This window comes from Rosa chinensis, chromosome 7 (genome assembly GCF_002994745.2).
Source record: "Rosa chinensis cultivar Old Blush chromosome 7, RchiOBHm-V2, whole genome shotgun sequence".
NCBI classification, from domain to species: domain Eukaryota; kingdom Viridiplantae; phylum Streptophyta; class Magnoliopsida; order Rosales; family Rosaceae; genus Rosa; species Rosa chinensis.
The window spans coordinates 51,502,012-51,522,138 of NC_037094.1; the positions used below are offsets into that span (position 1 = coordinate 51,502,012).

The 20,127-nt window shown below is 43.9% G+C and overlaps 2 protein-coding genes across 2 annotated transcripts; both read left to right on the plus strand.

The window, feature by feature from the left end:
- Positions 1-11,385: 11,385 nt before the first annotated feature.
- LOC112178872 (40S ribosomal protein S23) lies at positions 11,386-13,043 on the plus strand. Its single transcript, XM_024317124.2, has 4 exons — positions 11,386-11,541; positions 12,220-12,375; positions 12,489-12,615; positions 12,727-13,043. Exons 1-4 carry the CDS (start codon positions 11,537-11,539, stop codon positions 12,865-12,867), a joined length of 429 nt encoding a protein of 142 aa, XP_024172892.1. The 5' UTR covers positions 11,386-11,536; the 3' UTR covers positions 12,868-13,043.
- Positions 13,044-16,292: 3,249 nt separating this feature from the next.
- On the plus strand, positions 16,293-19,088 carry LOC112179606 (MATH domain and coiled-coil domain-containing protein At3g58370). Its single transcript, XM_024318069.2, has 3 exons — positions 16,293-16,453; positions 16,843-17,018; positions 17,696-19,088. Exons 1-3 carry the CDS (start codon positions 16,329-16,331, stop codon positions 18,625-18,627), a joined length of 1,233 nt encoding a protein of 410 aa, XP_024173837.1. The 5' UTR covers positions 16,293-16,328; the 3' UTR covers positions 18,628-19,088.
- Positions 19,089-20,127: the final 1,039 nt, after the last annotated feature.

Genomic DNA, 20,127 nt, shown 5'->3' on the forward strand with positions numbered 1-20,127 from the left:
CAGACGGCATTTCAGGGCTTGAAGGATTACCTAGCGGCAGTCCCACTACTCTCTATCCCTGTGCAAGGAGAGACACTGTTCATATACCTAGCGGTATCGATATCAGCGGTGAGCTGCGCCATTGTCCGGCGGGAGGGACAGGACGAGCTCCCAGTTTTCTACGCCGGCAGAGGCATGAACGGGGCAGAAACAAGATATCCACCCTTGGAGCAGCTAGCTCTCGCACTCATCGTTGCCGCCAGGCGCCTCCGCCAATATTTTCAAGCGCACACAATCCATGTGCTAACTAATCAACCGCTGAGACAGGTGATGCAGAACCCTGAACATTCAGGGCGCCTCAGCAAGTGGGCCATCGAGCTCAGTGAATTTGACATAGATTACAAGCCAAGAGCCGCCATGAAGGGCCAGGCAGTAGCGGATTTCATCGCTGAACTTACCGAGCGTCAGCCGGAACCCAGTACTCAAACAAAGTCCACAACAGAAATGGTAGCCAGTGCAGAGGCAACTCCCCCACAGTCCGATTGGAACCTCCACGTGGACGGATCCTCCTGTGCCAAGGCCAGCGGTGCCGGAGTCATCTTAACCGGACCCGGGGGACTGAACGCAGAGTACGCGTTGAAATTCAACTTCAAAGCTTCAAACAATATGGCGGAGTACGAAGCGCTCATAGCCGGTCTACTCCTCGCCATTGACTCCGGAGCTGACAACGTCAACATATTCAGCGACTCCCAACTAGTCGTCAATCAGGTCAACGACAGCTTCCAAGCCAAGGACCAGCAGCTAGCGGCATATTTGGGGTACGTAAAGACGTTGCTAAAGAAGTTCAAATTTCACACAATCACACAAATCCCCAGGGAAAAGAACGCCAAGGCTGATTCACTGGCGAGACTGGCAACCGCCCAACCACATCAGAGTCCAGGGGACACAAGGGTGGAGTATCTTGACAAGCCAAGTATCACAAAGACCCTGGCGGAAATCTTCAACGTTCAGGTCAACCCCAGCTGGATGGACGAGATCATTACATATAAACGCAACGGAACGTTGCCAGAAGACAAGGTACAGGCAAGACAGCTCCAGCGAAGAGCAACCCGCTACAACATCCAGCACGGCAAGCTCTACCGCCAGGGGTTCACCCATCCTAACCTCCGCTGTCTAACCCCAGAGGAAGGAAGGGTTGTCCTAGCAGAAATCCATGGCGGGGAATGCGGAAACCACTCGGGCGCCAGATCCCTGGCCAACCGCACAATGCGACAAGGGTACTTCTGGCCCACACTTGGTGATGACGCCCGGCGGATTTCGAGGTCTTGCCTCAAATGCCAACAGTTTGCAGATCTCCCACACGCACCGGCGGAACCACTGTCAATCATCGTGGGCCCATGGATTCATTCCACGTGGGGCCTTGATCTGATGGGAAAATTCCAAACTGCCAAGGGTCAGTTCAAATACATCATTGTTGCCATCGATTACAACAGCAAGTGGATAGAGGCAGAGCCACTGACGGCAATAACTACCGCCAAGGTAATTCGCTTCCTTTGGAAGAATATCTACTGCCGCTACGGTGTCCCACACACAATCATTACAAACAACGGCACACAGTTCAACAATGACGAGCTCATCTCCTTCACCACCAACTTAGGCACCAAGTTGAGGTTTGCATCTATCGCCCACCCCCAGACCAACGGCCAGGTCGAAGCGGCAAATAAGATAATCAAAAAGTTGTTAAAAAAGAAGCTCGACAACGCCAAGGGTTTATGGGCGGAAAAGCTCCCAGAGGTTCTGTGGGCCATACGAACAACTCCAACCTCCGCCACCGGAGAAACTCCTTTTTGTATGATGTTCGGCACAGAGGCTGTCTTACCCATTGAAGTCACTCAACCTACCGCTAGAGTCGAAGGCTACTGCCCAGAGAACAACAGCGCCGGCGTCAACTTGGACAAGGACCTCCTAGAAGAGAAAAGACGCAGGGCCCACTTACACAATCTACAAAACAAACAACGGGTATCACGTTTCTACAACGCCAGAGTCAAGGCCCGAAACCTCCAGCTGGGGGACTCGGTAATGAAGGAAGTCATTCCGCCGCCGACAAAACTCCGCCCAACTTGGGAAGGCCCATACAAAATTGTGGAAGTCGTTAGCCCAGGCACCTTCTACTTAATGGACAAGGACGGCGTCACATCGGCCCGCCCTTGGAATACTGAACACCTTCGGTATTACTACAAATAGTCAGAACGCTACCCAGGAGCATCTTGACTTAGCTAAATTTTTTGTTCAAATATTTAGCTAAGGGAAGCTACCCAACGGGTACTACCCCGCTTTTGTACACTGATCAGTCAGCTATCAATGAAACGAGGAATTATTCAAACCATTGTTACCAAGTCTAGCACAGAGGCCAACTGGCAACGCCAACAATCGTCGGCGGACCTCGTCCGCCACGAAGTGCACTTGGACCAATTTTAATTCCTTTAATGTTTCATTGATCGACAAAAGAAAAATATAACTTAAAAACACTACATGGCAAACCAAGTCAGAAATTTATGTTACGCCCAAAAATTCTTTACAAACACATATGCCTCAGCGGCTACAAAAAAGCGGAAAGCGAAAAAAAAAAAAAAAAACTATGGAAGTCTCAGCTAGCTTCAGCGGTTGGCTTCGACCTCTGCGGCTTCAACAGGCGGCGGCGCGACCGATCGGCTCGCTTGATCGGACCCTCGAGCTGTCGGACTGGGGGTCTCTATGGTACCATCCACCCGGGTGTGTGCCTCCAGAAATCCGGCACGTGACACCTCCGACGGGGTCTGCTGGGGAGTCTGCTGGGACCCTTCCGGCGGATGTGGGCCACTTTCCCCGCTGCCCGAATGAGTACCCGCAGCTGGGGCAGGCACGACGTCTGTCTCCGGCGGGACACTCTCGGCTGCCGGCACGTCAGGCTGTGACGCCTTTGCAAAGTCAATGGCACCCTTCCGCTTCAACATGTCTATATTGGCCCGGGCCCCGGACTTCGCCGCTTTGGTCAGTGTCTTCTTAAATTCTGCCGACTGCTTGAACGCTTCGACAGCGGCGGCCGCAGCGGTACTCCCTTCAGCTCTCAGGCGGGTAACCTCACCCCCCAGCCGCTTCATTTCGGCCATCCTATCGGCAGACTCCCGCTGCACTATAATGAGTTTTTTGTCTTTAGCGGCTATCCGCTCCTGCAGCAATGCGATCTCCTGCTCCAACTGGGAGACGCGTTCATTCCTCTCCAAGTCCCGCCTGATGGCCGCATTAAGCTTGCCGCGGGCGTCCGGATAATCACACTCCACCTTGACCAGCCCCCGCTCAACCTCCGCCAGTCTCTCCTTTGCCTCCGCCAACTCCCTCTGGAGACCTCCGATTTCTTCCCGGAGCTCTCCCTCAATCCGGGGCTGCTTCGACGCCGCCACGAACATATCATGTAACCCCGCCGATATTTGGCCAAAGGCCGAGCTGAAGGGCGATTGGTCAATTGCCGTCGGGCGCGATATGCCCGCCAGACCGCCGAACCCCAGCCGCTCGCACAGATGGAACAGGAACTCCCGCTCCCCTTCTGTCATAAATGGTGCATACTCGGCGAACGAGTCTAGCTCACCGACGGCGGGCGCCTCTCCCTCCACCGCCACAGTCTTTGAGGGAGCCTGTCGGGCCTTCGTCTGACGACGGGACCCGATCACCACCTTGTCTCCCTCTTCCTCGTCAGGAGACTCAGCCGTCCGGCGCTTTCTCTCCAGCGCCCTCTGACTCCCAGCGACGGCCCTCGTCACCCTCACTGGCGGCTCCTCCCTTGGCACAGTGACATCTTCCGCCGGTTGCACAACCTTTTGAGGACCCCGCCTGTGAGCAGGCATCCGCTCCTTCTCTGGCCCGGCCGCAGCACTTCCCCTCTGATCCACGCCGACTGTCTGAGTCCCCGCCTGCACCGTAGGCAGACCATCCTCACCAAGGTGAGACTGGTGCGGCATCGGCATCACCACCGGAACATCGGACTGGCTCAGCGCCAATGTCTCCGGGTTCACCACGGTCTGCTGGGCCGCCAGCCCCTCGGCATACATGGCCTCCAAAAAATTGTCTATCTCCGCCCGATCCATTGCCTTCTCAAATGCGTCGCGACTCGATTTGTTGCCCGGCGGAGTTTCTAAAAAAAAAAAAAAAGCGACAGCCATCAGTCAAACAATTCAAAAGTATAGTACGATATGACAGGGTAGACTCCTCACCAATGGAGCGTGTTAGTCGCAGGTCGACCAGCAACTCCCAACCAGTCAGCAGGCGGAAATCAAGCAAGTTTCGGTTCCGCCAGCAACCCCTGATCCTCGCCACGCGACACTCTTTTTCGCGCGTTAGCGTGTACCGAAGTCCCGCTGCACAAAAAAAAAAAAAAAAAAAAAACACGTCGTTAGTAGGAGTACAAGTGCAAGCACGTCAACACGCCAAATACTTTCAGCGGAAACCGGACACCAACCTCGAATAGGTTGGAACTCAGACTTGATCCTAAATGTCGGCCCTTCCTCATTCGATCTGGCGTGGTACTCCCAACCGTCTGTAGCGACGCAGAAGGTCCCCGCCAGTAGGACATTGAGTCCCTTAGATTCTCAATTAGCTTGGGCGCTCCCTGCCGGCGACTCAAGTTCACTTGCCCTTTGCAGCCTCGGCGCTTCACATACACCAACTCGTAGAAGTAAAGCACTTCCGCCACAGTCGGCCCCTCGCACCCGGATAACCGCCAGAGGGAGTTCAGGGCCAACATTAACCGCCACATATTGGGGCAAATCTGACCAAACGCAAGGCCAAATTCGCACACCAATATCTGGAGGTTGGGCACCAGCGGGAATGTCAGTCCTTGACGGAATATCGCCTCGTGAACGGCAGCAAAACCCGCTGGGAGAATCGAGGCCTTTTCGTCCGCCCCCGGCGGGCGCAGCTTCACCGACCCCGGCAACCGAAACGTCTGTTTCATCCGGTTAACGGCAGCGGCGGTCATCCGCCCACCTGCCTCGTCGACGGCGGTGCCATCTGTGAGAAACCACGCTGATTCGGCATTCTGCCCCGCTACTTCCTCTTCGCCAGCAGAGCCGCTAGCAGCACTATTGCTTGCCAAGCGCTCGTCGCGCCTAGTTTTGGCGGTAGCGGCCTCACCCGCCCTAGAGCTCTCTGGACGCGAACCACGGCCCATAGCTACGTCCCAGAGGATGGTCTGAAGAGGCTCAACTTCTAGAGGTTCTGGCAGTGAGGTTCCTGCATGGGTAGACGGACGCAACGAATCAATAAAAATCCTATCCGCCGCGCTGAACGACACGTCAGACCCGGAATCCTCACTGCTCGAAATCTCTATAACGTTAGCCATCCCAAACCCTAAAACCCACATCAGTTAGCACAAATACAGATCTAACCTACTCTCGCATCAGATATAGCCAAAGGTATCAACAACAAAACCCAGAAAACTCCAAAGTGCAAAACAGACGCACTCAACCCAGATTCGGCTATCTATTCCTTAACCACCAACGCTTAGCCAACCATAATCCAACCCCCCAAAGAAATCCCATTCACACCTCAAAACACACCCAGCAAAACCAGCAGTCATCTCAGAAAGGCAAAAGCAGCAAAACCCAGAAATAAACAGACCCACTAAAACAAAAAACAGAAGGGGGAATCCAGGTACCAACCTCAGTGGCGCAATCTTCTGCACGGTTGTGCACGGTGACGGTCGACGTCTCTCTGGAAACGGTATACCCACGCTCCGGCAAGCTCTCTCTTCGGTCTCGGACAAACAGAACTCGAAGACGTCGACTAGGTTTTCAAATTTTCGCGCAGTGGCAAATCTCCCAAGGTTCCCCCCCCCCCCCACCCTTTTTATCTCGGCATCAACGCATCCTAAGCCGTTCGCTCCATAACGGCATCACGTACCAGCCGTACACGTGTCATCAATCTCCACTCACTCTCCGGAGTACCCGAGGCGTTACCTCGGTTATGAAACCCACAATTAATATCATTAAAAGCTAGAAGATGGACAGGCTTAGGAGACAAGCCTACGCACGCTAACCCGCTATAGGTTCGACACGTGTTAAACAGTTGGGATGACTTCGTAAGGAACCGCCTGAAGTCTCCGCTGAGCGAAACCCCTCCAGCGGAACTTCTCCCTCGTCATTTCTCGAGACCAAGTCTCCGCTGAGCGAAACCCCGCCAGCGGATCTTCACTTGTCATCCGCCAAGTGACGGAGTCTCCGTTGAGCGAAACCCCGCCAGCGGATCTTCACTTGTCATCCAAGTGACGGAGTCTCCGCTGAGCGAAACCCCGCCAGCGGATCTTCACTTGTCATCCAAGTGACGGAGTCTCCGCTGAGCGAAACCCCGCCAGCGGATCTTCACTTGTCATCCGCCAAGTGACGGAGTCTCCGCTGAGCGAAACCCCGCCAGCGGATCTTCACTTGTCATCCGCCAAGTGATGGAGTCTCCGCTGAGCGAAACCCCGCCAGCGGATCTTCACTTGTCATCCTCCAAGTGACGGAGTCTCCGCTGAGCGAAACCCCGCCAGCGGATCTTCACTTGTCATCTGCCAAGTCACGAAGTCTCCGCTGAGCGAAACCCCGCCAGCGGATCTTCACTTGTCATCTGCCAAGTGACGGAGTCTCCACAGAGCGAAACCCCGCCAGCGGAACTTCTTTTGTCACCATCCAAGTCTCCAACGGAACTTCTCTCGTCATTCCGTAAACGGGGCGTCCTCCGCTACACAGCACACCGCTAGCGAACCCCCTTTCTCATCTGACAAACTGCGTACTTTATTCAGCGCAATACCGCTCAATAAAATACCACCAAGCACGTCTACTTGACGCTGCTTCCTGCTACATCTAGCGGGGGGACTTCCGCCAGCGGTGGATCCCGAGGCCACGCCTCTCTGACAACGCCGCCACGCGGAGTTACGGTCAGAATGTCCCTACGGGACACGGGGACTAGTCAACAGTCTACGACAGCCCTGATCAGGTACGTTGACCCCCGTCACTTGGGTGCTAAGATTGGGCTCGCAACCAAACACCCTCTGCTCCGTGCAGCGCTGCTCCGTGCAGCTCCCCCTCAACAAACAATAATAGCGACCATCCGGAGGTCCATCTTAGCCGGGGAGTGGGGGACTCCCTGGGGGCCTAGCAGGGGCCCACCCGAAAGGGCACAAAGCGTTTGCTCAGTAAATCCATGGTTGACGACGCACTGACGCTAATTATGCTTCTGCAAAGTCTAGCGGGAGAAACACTTCAAACCGCCGATCAACTCCCCAACCAAGATTGCCCTCCTTGACTGGGGATTTGGGGGACTTGTACATACATGTGCATTTGCAAGTATAATTAGCTATAATGAGCCACGCTCATTGTACCGCCAGGGGTACCAACGCCCACCATATGAGTGACTGGCGTAAAGACAGCTAGCCGGGTTACCGCCTGAGCCCCGGATCAACCCCAAAGCACCGCCGACGCGCCGCCACGCGCCGTGTCAAATTAGCATCAGAAGCTACTGAAACTGGGAACTGAAGCACATCAGTCCCACATCGAAAACAAGGAGAAGATCATCATCTTCCTCACCTATAAAAGGTCCTCTCCTCTCTCCTCATTTATGACGCATTCAATACTTACCTACTGTTACTTTGTCAACATAAATACATTGACTAACTTAGGCATCGGAGAGTTGAAGACCGCCCAGCGCGGTCTCCCTCTGACGCCCATTGTATTTTACTTGACAGGTAACGGGAACCACTAACAACAGAAGTATCGATCCGCCCGCCGGATCAGCGTTAACTAAAGTCCAGCTACCGCTAGACTTTTAGACATTAACAAAGAGTTAGAGGGGTCAACAAGAATTTACAAGCATGTTACACAAAAAAAAAAAAGTAAGATATTTATAACAGAAAAACTAAGGTCAATGAGGTCATTGGACCCTCCTCGACTCTATCTAGTTACGCTCTTGACATCACATTGCTTCACCCAGAGCTGTTAGCCAACAACACATATCCCATCTAACATCAGTGCTACTAAGAGAGTACTAACACGAGTCAAAGATGCCAGCTGTCCACTAAGAAAGAAATATGACAACCGAGTCATCTAACTAGTATAAGAGCAACTCCAACCATGGAATCAAAAGCCAAAATGGTTCCCCCATGCAATCAAAATCCACCTTCTCCAACAATAGCCAAGATAGAGTCATTTTGGCTTTTGAGCCAAAAGGGGAGTCAAAATGACTACAATGTGTAGTCGAACGAAAGTCATATGTGGTGAGGCATGAATTGATGTGGGTCCCAGCAGCATGTGATGAATTTATAAAATGATTTTAGTTTTTGACTAAAGATGGTTGGAGATGCAAAATATGAATGAATAGGGATGACACTAGGGTGCCAAATTCTGCAAATGACTTTGGCTTTTGACTCCATTGTTGGAGATGCACTAAGTAAAAAAATCCATCAAAATTGTATTTTGTTCACTAATTTTCCTTTCTACCTTTCGTGTACTTTCTCAAGTATCTAAACATCCTAAGGGGATTCCCATTGTAATATCTTTGATATAAAAAACAAAGTTACAATTGTAAAAAATAAAAATAAAAAATAGCAAATTACCAAAATCTACAAAACCATCTCTATTTTTTCCATGTGCAAAGCCCAAGACGCCTATTTCCCATGCGATAGGTTGGAAGGCCCAAGCGGACAATTAGAGCCCATGCGGGTATTCTTTTTATTTTTATATTAGATGAGAATTGACGAAAATATCCTAACTAGGTAATATCTATGAAGATTGACATACCAGAGAGTGGGTCGACGCAAGATGGAGAGATAGAGACCAAGATCCAGATCTAGATCCAAATAAAGAGAGATCGAGATTGAAATCTAGATAAATCAAGACCAACAAACTTAAAGTTCGTTAGTCATACATGGAGTTTGGTCAGAAATTTCAATTGGTGGAAGTATGTGGTTTTGCTTTTCAATTTCTTGGTTCCATTTGTATCAATTTCTCCATGGATTGTACTACATGTAAATACTTTTTGAATTTTTGTACTTGTATTATTCAAATTTGTTTTGGAATTGTGAAGATCTTAATTTCCTTTACCGATCAGACCTTAATAGCTATTACTACTATAGCTGATTAGAAGTGAATGTATTTAAAATCCTTTAAATCATATTCGGAGGTAGAAGCAGCAGGGGCTGCATGCTTTTGATTTGATTCTTTCGTTTGTTTTCACACTTTCATTAGAGTTGATTTATAGAAATGGTAAATAAAATGATACCAAGAAAGTGTTTCTTGCTCTCTATTAGTAAATTTTAGCGAATTCACTTTTGTTTGTCTGATGATTTGAACATGATTTGCCGAGGCTTTATTCTAATAACGTTGTTTGTTACTAAATATGAAATTTGCTATTGATTGTCATTAAAATTTTATAGCATTATGTGTTATGGATTGTGAGCCTTTATGTTATTGACTTTCAATAGTATTATTTGCTACTAACCATCAATAACATCACTTGCTATTTTACTGACTATAAGTTGCATATTTGTTATGATTATCAGCAACAATTGCACAAATCTTATCTTGTTAAAAAATAAATACAACACACAACTATTGTTTTGCTTGTTTTGAGAAAGCAATTCGTGTATTGACTCTTAAATACGCAATATCATTATTTGCCACTGAACCTTAGTAGCATTATACTATTGAACCTCAGTAGGATTATTACTGAACTGCAGTAGCATTTCTACTAAACTTCAGTAGTATTATTTTCTATTGAATCTCAGTAGTATTATTTGTTATTAAGTGTCAAGAGTTATTTTGCAGTGCTGTTTGCATATCTTTTATCACTAACAATTTTCTTGTTATGTTTTTTAACAGGCTTTCCCGTTTTAGATTGAGAAGACAATAACATCATTATTTGGTATGTCTTCAATGACTATTTATCATTGAGATCAATAACATCGAGATACTCATTGCGAAAGAAGTGTGGCTGCAGAGATGTTTTTGGGTTGCTATATATGGATGACTTGTAATTATTTAAGTCAGATTTGTAATACCTTACTTGCCTTGTTATGGGTTTGTACCAAGCTGTGAATAGTTCATGGTTTTTGTAAGATTGGATAATGGTTTGGCGAACAATGACATGTATAGTACTAGGAATCTTTTAAGGGTTAATTCGGTAATTATAAGCTCTCAAAGCCTGTTTGAAGACACAGTGACAGTTACATAATATATTATTAGAAACTTTGATATTTATTCTAGCGTGTCTTATACATGCATTGGCCGCATGGTACATATTTAAATTTTTCGTCATCATGGATCTTTGACCGCGAGACTTTATCTTATTAGTAAATAGCCCTAAAAAAAATAAGTAAAAAATTTGACAATTAGTAGTTCTATTCAAATCTCCTCATTTAGCATTTGGACCTCCTTAAATTTTTGTACAATTTGAAACTCCATTTTACCCCTAGGCATATATTAAAAAAAAAAACCAAAAAAACAAAAAACCCACAATTTTCGATCACACCAACAACGACCACAACTTCAAATTGCTGTCCACTCCATATGGTGCAAAGCCTACTTTTTATCACCCCAATCAGAATTGAATGAAGAGAGAAAGAACTACATAGAGGGGAGAGAAAGAACTATATCAAGAACTATATTGATTGATAATCTATTCAATAGGGGAAGAAACAAAACCAAAAGAAAAAATTCTTTAAATTTAAAGAATAATCTCCCAGTAAAGGAAGAGTATTCAATAAGTTCATGACCAGACTGCAGAAGCAATCCTATCTTATGAAACACCGTCAGAAACAAAGATTTGAGGCGACATGAAACTGCATGTAAATCATCGACCCCAAAAGAATTTGTAAGCCAAAAAAAACATAGTTGAGAAGTCCAACTTTATTTGACATTTTTATTTTAGCCCAAAATGATGAAGATTCATCGAACACTCAGTTGGGTATTCATAATTATGATGTTATCAGAATCCTATTTTTTTTTAACTACTTCAACATCAGTAGTTACCTTAGAAAGAATGGAAATATAAAAAACAAACTTCAACTATACCTAGTAATTTCAAATTGCTTGAAGAAGAGAAGAAGAACAAAACAATCAACGTCGTCAGATAAGATAAAACTGACGAGAGGTGGGTTGTTTTTATTTTTGTTAATAATCGCGGATGATAATCTGAAAACAGAGAACGTGTGAAAGAGGAAGGAAAAAAAAGGTAAAATAGAAAGTTTGTGACAGAAAAAATAATGGGAGGTCTAAATGAGGTTTGAATAGAACCACTCTTTAACAATTTCACAGCCAAAACAATTAAAAAAAGGGTCCATATTCCGTGATAGTGGGCTGGTATGGATAGTCGGGGTTGCGCCTGCATTGGCCCAGAAAATGGCCATTAACTTTATCCCAAAGCCCAAAAAAGACCTATATAAAACTAAAACGCACCGAGGAAAAACCCTATCGTCGAAGCAGTAGTTGCTCTTGCGCCTCCGTAGCTCTCTGTTTCAGACCTTCGCCGAGTCTCCTCTCGTTCATTCATCATGGGGTAAATCTCCGCCTCCCTCCTCCATTTTCACTCTTTTCTCCCCGAAACTATTTTATATATAGAATTTCTTGTGTATAAATCTACATAATCTCAGTACTATTCTAAAGCTGAAGTAGAATATGTGAATTCTTTCGCCTTTTGCTTCATTGTTTGTGGAATACAAGTTTATGGATCTTAGTACCTAGTGGGTTTATTCCTCGATGCGGTTTCTGATTTGCAAGCAAAGCAAAATCGATGTTTTGGCACCAGGTTGTGGCTAAGATTGCAATGTTTCCTATCTTTCCGGGAGAATGTCTCTCTCTTTTTGTGACCTTTGTTTGCAACGAAAGGTTTTAAATTCCTAAAAAGACATGTGAGCTGTTGTTGAATTGATGATATTATACTGTCCGAGAAAACTAGATTTAAGGTTGAGATGGGCGTGTATGTGTTAATGTATGTCGTGGTTACTTTAATTCAAAAAAAAACTGTGCAGTTAGGAACTAATGAAAACTTGATTATTTGATTGCCTGCCTATTATTCATATGTGTTTGTGTTAATTGATTTATTGAGTGTTTGTATAAGTTATTTATAAGCAATTTATGTGTTACTACAAGGACCTAATAAGACTTATGTATCAATGTATGTTCTTAATTTCTGCGATAAATAATTGGCTTACTCTGGGTAACAAAATTTACTCAGGAAGACACGTGGTATGGGAGCTGCCCGCAAGCTGAAGGACCACCGTAGAAGGCAAAGGTGGGCTGACAAGTCATACAAGAAGTCTCATCTTGGAAATGAGTGGAAGAAGCCATTTGCTGGATCTTCCCATGCTAAAGGCATTGTTCTTGAAAAAATGTAAGGAAAATCACTTTCATTTTATTTTATTTTATTTACATTTTAAGGTGTTTATGTTCCTTTGAGGTATGCTTCAACGATAGATTCTAACTATGTATGGTAATTTGTTTCAGTGGTATTGAAGCTAAGCAGCCTAACTCTGCCATTAGGAAATGTGCTCGAGTTCAGCTCATTAAGAATGGAAAGAAGATTGCTGCTTTTGTGCCAAATGATGGTTGCCTGAACTACATTGAAGAGAATGTAAGTACAGTGTAGAAAAAGTATTACCAGAGTTGAGGCTCTCATGTTTGTTTATTGCCAAGTGGTTTAGCTATTTGTTTTGGTTGTACTGATTGTTGTGGCCAATTGCAGGACGAGGTGCTTATTGCTGGATTCGGTCGGAAAGGGCATGCTGTCGGTGATATTCCTGGAGTTAGGTTCAAGGTTGTGAAGGTTTCAGGCGTGTCACTTCTGGCTCTCTTTAAGGAGAAGAAGGAAAAGCCAAGATCTTAAATTTTCTATTAGAATTGTTATCTGTTGTGCTGCTAAAACATTATGATTTAGAGACAATTTTGTCAGCATTCGATGGTCATTTTGTTTGCCCTTTTACCTAATCAGATTCTTATGTTTTATTGATGGAAGTTTATGTGGCTAAATATGATTGTTTTTATTTTCTCAATCATAATTTATACTGTTCTACTGTTTACATTCTCTTCTAGTTTGGTTGATTATTGCATTGAATGCAGCACTCTTTTGTCATGCATGCTTGTACTGAAGCTGCTCTTGGTGTTGTATTGGTATTTCAAATTCATGCTTTTGTTCAAATGTTTAATTTGAACCTGGTGTTGTTTGCTTTGCCTATTTCTAATTCCAATCCATATTTCCCGTCATATTTCGGGTGATTACCAGATTTCATGAAAAAGTGATATGATTACCATAGCAAAACAATGTTAACCAAAGTTTACCCTCTCGAGGAAGTGCACCCCAAGAGGCAAAGGCTAAGGCATGGTTTTGCCTCCCAATTATACACTATTAACCAATCTTGCCTATTAATTATGCCTTCCAATTTTTCCCTTTCCGCCAAAAAAATGCAAGGCCAATAATTTTTTTTTGAGCAAAAAAAAAAAAATGCCCCACAATTCACAATTTTAATCCTATGCCTTTATTGGATTCTAAATGAGACTTTTGGTCACTCTCCTTGCGCCACGTGTAGTTATGATTTTATTTTTAAATTTTTGATAAAATTTTCAATTGACTTCCTTCCAACACATGTCATTATGCTATCTTCTAAAACTCAAAATTAGTTTTCTTAATAATATCATTCCCTATCAAAAGCATGTTTCATAGTTTCCCTTTTTTCTCTATTTGCAATAAATAGGTTGTCAGCAAAATTTCGTCATAACAGTGAGGAAGAAGAAGAATGACACTGCAAGTGAAGCAACTAATGTTCCACTAGTGACCATGTATGAGATCGAATGTTCTGACCAACCCTGATGACATGGTTCAGGACCATGTACTGTACTAGATGTGGACAAATTATGAGAGTCAGGAGGCAAGAATCTCATGAATTACTATTTTTTCGAGCGTCCAGTGTTCCCATACGAAATGGAATTTAAGAAGCACAATAAAAAAATGTCAACTACCAATTGAGGCAATTCTTACTAGACCATGGAAACAAAGGGATTGAAGACATCACATACGTAACTTCTTAAACTAATGATCCTCTAAAGCAATAGAAGTTGAAATAGGTTCCTCCAGAACAACGGGGAAGTTTGACGTTGATGAAAAAAGCCCTGAAACTTTCGACTTAAAACCCGCTAAAAAGATTGATAGGCATTATTGACCAAAAAAAAAAAAAAAAAGATTGATAGGCTATAGGTAGGGATGAGTCCCTTTTCTTATCTGGCTTAGGTGTAGGAGCTTTAAGGCACTCTAGCCACTTTAGGTATTTATTTTTTGCATTACAATTTTTCGAACTGAAAAGATCATTTGCACTTTTTTCCATAGCTAGAAAAAATTCATTACCAATTGACTTGAAAAATTGAGACCGGATTAGTTGTCTAATGATATTTCTCTCCAAAATGCTCTGTCTCTCCTTATGTCTCTCTTCTCAAAATGCTCTATACAATTTTGTTGGGAAGGTTCTAAAGAGAATTATTAAAATGAGGATTTTATGAGAACTTTCTAATCAACGTTTATGAGACTCACTTTTCAATTACATTTCGAGCCGTTAGATATGCAAATATGCATGAGTAGATCATTTTTGAATTTTTTTTCTTTTTCAAATTGCTAATATCGTTAAGGTATTAAACTAGATCAAATCAATAGATGAACCAAATCTGTCAAACCTAAACATTTCATATTCATAAATGATAAATCACGTTTTGGCATTATGATAAAAGAGGTCATTATGGGGTTGGAAGTGGTTATCATGTTGCTAGGATTGAGGATGGTAGGACTGAGCGTGCTTCTAGCTCTTTGGGCACATATGGTATTCATGCAAGCTACTAGAAGGTCATATGGGGAGCCAATATACCCCCTAAGGTACGGGTCTTCATATGGAGGCTTTTGAAGGGTATTTTACCAACAAGATGTGCACTCTCCCAAAAGGTTAGCCTCTCTGATGTTAATTGTGTTTATTGCCATCAATCTTGTGAGGATGGGCTACACTTATTTAGAGATTGTGATGTGACCACTTGTTTTTGGGTACATACTACTATGGGTTTACAAGCTAAGAATGTGGCTGCGTTAAATGTGGTGGATTGGATACTGAATGTTATTGACATTCTCAATGGAAGCCAATGGTGTGCTTTCTTCATGGCTCTTTGGGTACTGTGGTCTTAACGCAATAATGTTTTGTGGAACTTGTGCAGCAAATGCAGCCCAATGGGCTAGTAAATTCCTTGAGGAGTACTACCAGCAGTTACATATCAATGGGGGGGGGGGGGGGGGGGGGGGGGGGGGGGGGGGGGGGGGTGGGGGGTGGAATCTCGGCGGGAGAAGACAAAATGGCAGAATCCTCTAAGTGGGAGATAGCTACCAGGCTGACTTTGGTGATGGAGGAGTGGGGGTAGTAATACGTGATGAACATGGTGTCTGTTTGGCAGCTCTAGCACGCTACTTCCCACATGCTTCTTCCGCTTTGCACATGGAAGCAGAAGCATGTAGCGCAGGGCTTCTATTAGCTATCCACCAGAACATGACTACTCTTGTTTTTAAGGGTGATTGCTCCCTTGTGGTTACTGCTCTACAACATGATGTGGAAGATCGATATGAAATTGGGCGCATTATGGATGATTGTAAGTCATATTTGACATATTTTCAATCTTTTCAGATTAGACACATCTTCCGTGAAGCTAATGGTGCTACAAATAGATTGGCACACTTTGCTAGTTTTAATTATCTTTCTGATGTTTGGTTAGATGAGTCTCCTGTTATTATTCGGGATGTACTCTACGAGGACTTTTGTACTGATGCTCGAGGTCAAGGTGTTACGTCCCACTCGACGCACTCTAATTCTAATATAATAAGTCAGGCGTGGGGATGAGCCTCCCAGCTTGGCTGGGTTCCAAACCCCTTTAAAAAAAAAAATGATAAATCACGTTTATTCGCCTTAATGATTTTCAATTTGATTGAAAATTTACAGAAATGATCTACACATGAATCTTTAAACATCTAATAGTTGATTTATCAAAATATAATTGAAAAATGGTTCTCACAACTGTTTGATTGAAAAATCTTCATGAAATTCTCATTTTAACTATCCTCGTTAGATTCTCACCCCTATTTTGGCTAGGTCTTAAAATAAGTGGGTCTTTGACCGGAAAATAGAAAACTCAAGAGGTTGGGTTTTGACAATAAGAGGACTGGTTCCTTATATATAGACACCCCTTTCTCGTAGTCCCCTTTATCAATACAGGCGTAGTGATAGTGTGAGACTAATTTCTGTGTGAAGTAGGTCCTAGTAGCCCAGAATGAAGACCAAGCAAGAGAAGGAGGACCTTGTATCGGGTACATTCACATGGAAAATCAACGACTTCTCCAAGCTCAAGGACGACAAGCTTTACTCTCAGGATTTCATCATTGCCGGTCTTAAATGGTACCCCCCTTAAACCCTATATATATTTTAGTCATATTTTTACGGAGTAATAGCTTCATATGACCGCCGATGATGGGTTCAGGCCACAGTGGCTGTTGCATGTCGCAACAGGAGAAGCCCACTTCAGTGAATTTCTGCTTTTAAGGAAACAACATGATATAGTTTAGGTTCTGCATTTCTTATAATTTTACAGTCATTATATATGTTGCATATGTTTTTCCCATTCTGGGTAAAAATGGGTAGCTAATTTGATACGAAATATTGTTCATTGAACCATAATATGCTCAGCACTAGCCCATAAGCCAAATAGGGGCTGCTTCTAATTTTAACATGTGCTTTGTGACATGTGTGATTACTTTCTTACTAGCTTTCTTTGGCTTGATGGTCAGGCGGATTATTATAAATCCAAAGGGGAATGAGGTAAATCTCGTCAAGCACTTGTCAATTTATCTGGGTGTTGATGTCACTTCAAAATGGCCATCTGGGTGGTCTAAGTATGCCTACTTCAGCTTGACAGTCGTTAATCAATTTGACGGCAAGAAGTCAGTGTCGGTGCCTATGACCGGTATATGTGATATCTTCTACTGTTTATGTTCTGTTTTTCTCTGTATGGCAAAGGCTTACTCATCAAAATCAAGTCTTGATACATACACCTGTTGTTTTAGTTTTCTTTTTATGTAGCTCACTCACCAAAGAATTGTCTGGAGACAATTTTTTTTCTTTCAGTTTCTTGTCCTGAAAGTGAACTAAATTAGGTTGACACTGTACTTAAATTGTCTTTACTTGCTAGGTCAAACTTTCACTTCCTGTAGGCTCTAAACTTATGACTTTTAGACCCAAAAAGCCCCTTATCATTGTGTGTTAAGGGCTACCATTGCACTCTGAATTCTTTTCTTTTCTATTTTTTTTTTTTTTTTGAAATATCCAACTTGTTTGGCTAAAGGCACTGGTGACTTGCTAATAATTTTCAGAAGTTATATTTATTGAAAAATGTATTGCATGTTAAATAGCCATAATGTTATGAATTGGAATGGTGTCTTATGAGCTTTTAATTGCAACTGTTAGGAGGATGTAATAAAAATGAAACTGGTGCACTCTTACATAAACTTCTATGCTGATTGGTTAACTGTCATTCGTCAACTTTGAAATGCAGGTCGTTTATTATTGTTTTGGGTATTACCTGGTGATGCACTTTTTCATTATGAATTATTCTTTTGTATTCCTTGATGTTTTGGTTCACAGGAACTGTCCGACAGGAGTTCAACAAAGACCAGAATGAGTGGGGCGTTAAACCATTCATGCGTCTCAGTGATCTTTATGATCACAGTGCAGGTTATCTTGTGAATGATATATGCATTATTCAAGCCAAGGTTGATGTGCCAGTTATGTTTGATGTGCCAAGTATGGTTGATGTGCCAATTAAGATTGAGAGTCAAGGAGACGATCTTTATGCAATTAGGGAGTCCTTGGAGATACTGCAGGAACCTTCAAATGTGAATTCTGTCCAATATCCAGCCTCTTCAGCAGCGCCTGAGGCACCACGCTCTGAAATGTTGCCTATCTTCCAAGGTACATTAGCACTAGGTTCTGAACAAGTTGGCCTCAAACTTAATCATGGTAGATGTGCTGTACCTTCTCTAGTCAAGGAACATGGAGAAGTCCTCACCATCCCTACGGGAGAGCTTATAAATTTTAGGGGACTTGGACTAATAGAGAAAGCTTTTGTTCCCCTATTAGAGGAAGTCTGTTTGTGGTACCCTTCATTGATTGAGAGCCAACACAACAAAAGTCGAATGTTTACTGAATGTGCATTCACAGCTTTGGGTCGGCTCCTGCATTTTCTGCAGACAACAAAGGTCAAGGATATGACCGAAGATGCCTGTGGTCAGCTTCGACTTTTCTGGGAGGAGCTTGAAACCTTCAAATTTGGCTTGGCTTGGCTGGAGCCTCAGGTGCAGTCTGCTTTTGACAAGAAGAAGTTTGTGGAAAGGGCAGGGAGAGTGAAAAGACTGAAGGAGGATGTGGAATGCTTGCAGAATGAAACGAAGAGGCGGAAGGCTATGCTGACTGTTACTGAGTTAGATCTTCAGCTAGCAAAGAGAGACTTGGCAAAGGCGGAAGAAGGTTTCAATGAGATTGAAATGGATTGTAAGCTTGGTTATGGGAGGTGTTAGCCTTACTGTACAATTTTGTTTTTGGATGCGTATCAGCTGCAGGATAGTTATGTGCAGTATAGAAGTTTAAAGTTTGTACAACTAGGACTTACGCAGGACAGGTATTGGAAAGCTTCTCGTGGTATGGGCATTATCTCCTTCCAGATTGATATTTCTACATGCAGGATTCAACACTTCAAAGATTTGTTTCAATTTATGCTTTCGTATATTTGTGGTCCTGTATTGGGCTATCTTGCCTTTTCTTTTGTTGGAGTCCAAGTCTGTGACACTGCGGAAGTAATTTAAACTGTTCAATAGGAAGACTTGCAATACAGCGATGCATTCTGCCTCTACTATATCACTTGTGCATGGGATTTTTTCTTCTGTGAGTCTGTCAGCACCAACATAACATACTTTTTATGACATTTATGTTTTTACATTTGTGAGTCTTTCGTTCCTTACATATATCAGCGAATTTTCATGAGAACAAGGAATTTGTTTGACCTACTTTTTCACTTTAACCCTCTGGCCCAACCAGACCAATTGGATGGGGAGGGCCTTGAAAGTGGGAAGTCGGACTCTGAACGTTGTTTGTTCTGTACAGTAGCAAAGTCAGAAGTCAGAACAAGGAATTTGTTTGTTATGTTAATTCTCTGATCTGCTCTTTGTACTTCTTTTGAGTTCATAGCAGGATAACCCGCGCGATGCTACGGGTTTAGTGTATTTTCTAAAACTGGTATTCTAAGTAAATATTTAGATATTTACATTTTAGCTTCTGTGCTAACCAGGCTATAAGTATTTACATTTCTCAAGATATTGTTTTTTTTTTAGGAAAAGATAACTTCATTCATTTATTCATGGTCAGAAGGCACGTACATCAAATGTTGTCTTACACCAAAATCATAAATGGTATAAGCTACCAAACAAATGACCGGTGACCCTCACTGCTAATACATGCGCTCACTTATTGAGCCTACATACAAGGGATCAAATCCTCACTACAAGCCTCTCTTGGAAAAGTAAACCTAGTAGCCTAGAGACCTCAATTGGTGTACAACTAGAGAGAACTAAGAAGCATATAGTAAAGACGCAATTTCAAGTACTAGGCAAGGAGACCCGGGACTCAAAAGCTTCCCTTTGCCCTTATCTCGAGAATCCTATGTCGTTACTACTCTAGAGGATTTGCTAGAGGCATGAAAGTGCGTAGTTCCCTAACAAAATTAGAGAGTAATACTAACCTAGGGTTCCCATAACAAAGAGAAGACAAAAGTAAAGTAACTTAACAAAAACACAAGGCAGGGCCCAAAAAGAACCCCAACCAAGCTTCAGCCCAAAAAAAGCCCACAGCCAGTGCCCAAACCCAGGAGGTCAGACCAGAAGGTGGACCGTACCCAGCCCTCCAGGCCCAAGCCGCAGACTGCCTCGCCGCGCTTCCACCTCCACCTCCCAACCAGTGGCGTCGGACCTGCAACACGACCCATCACCGCCCGACCAACGGGGAGTGACCGCGATCCCGATCCG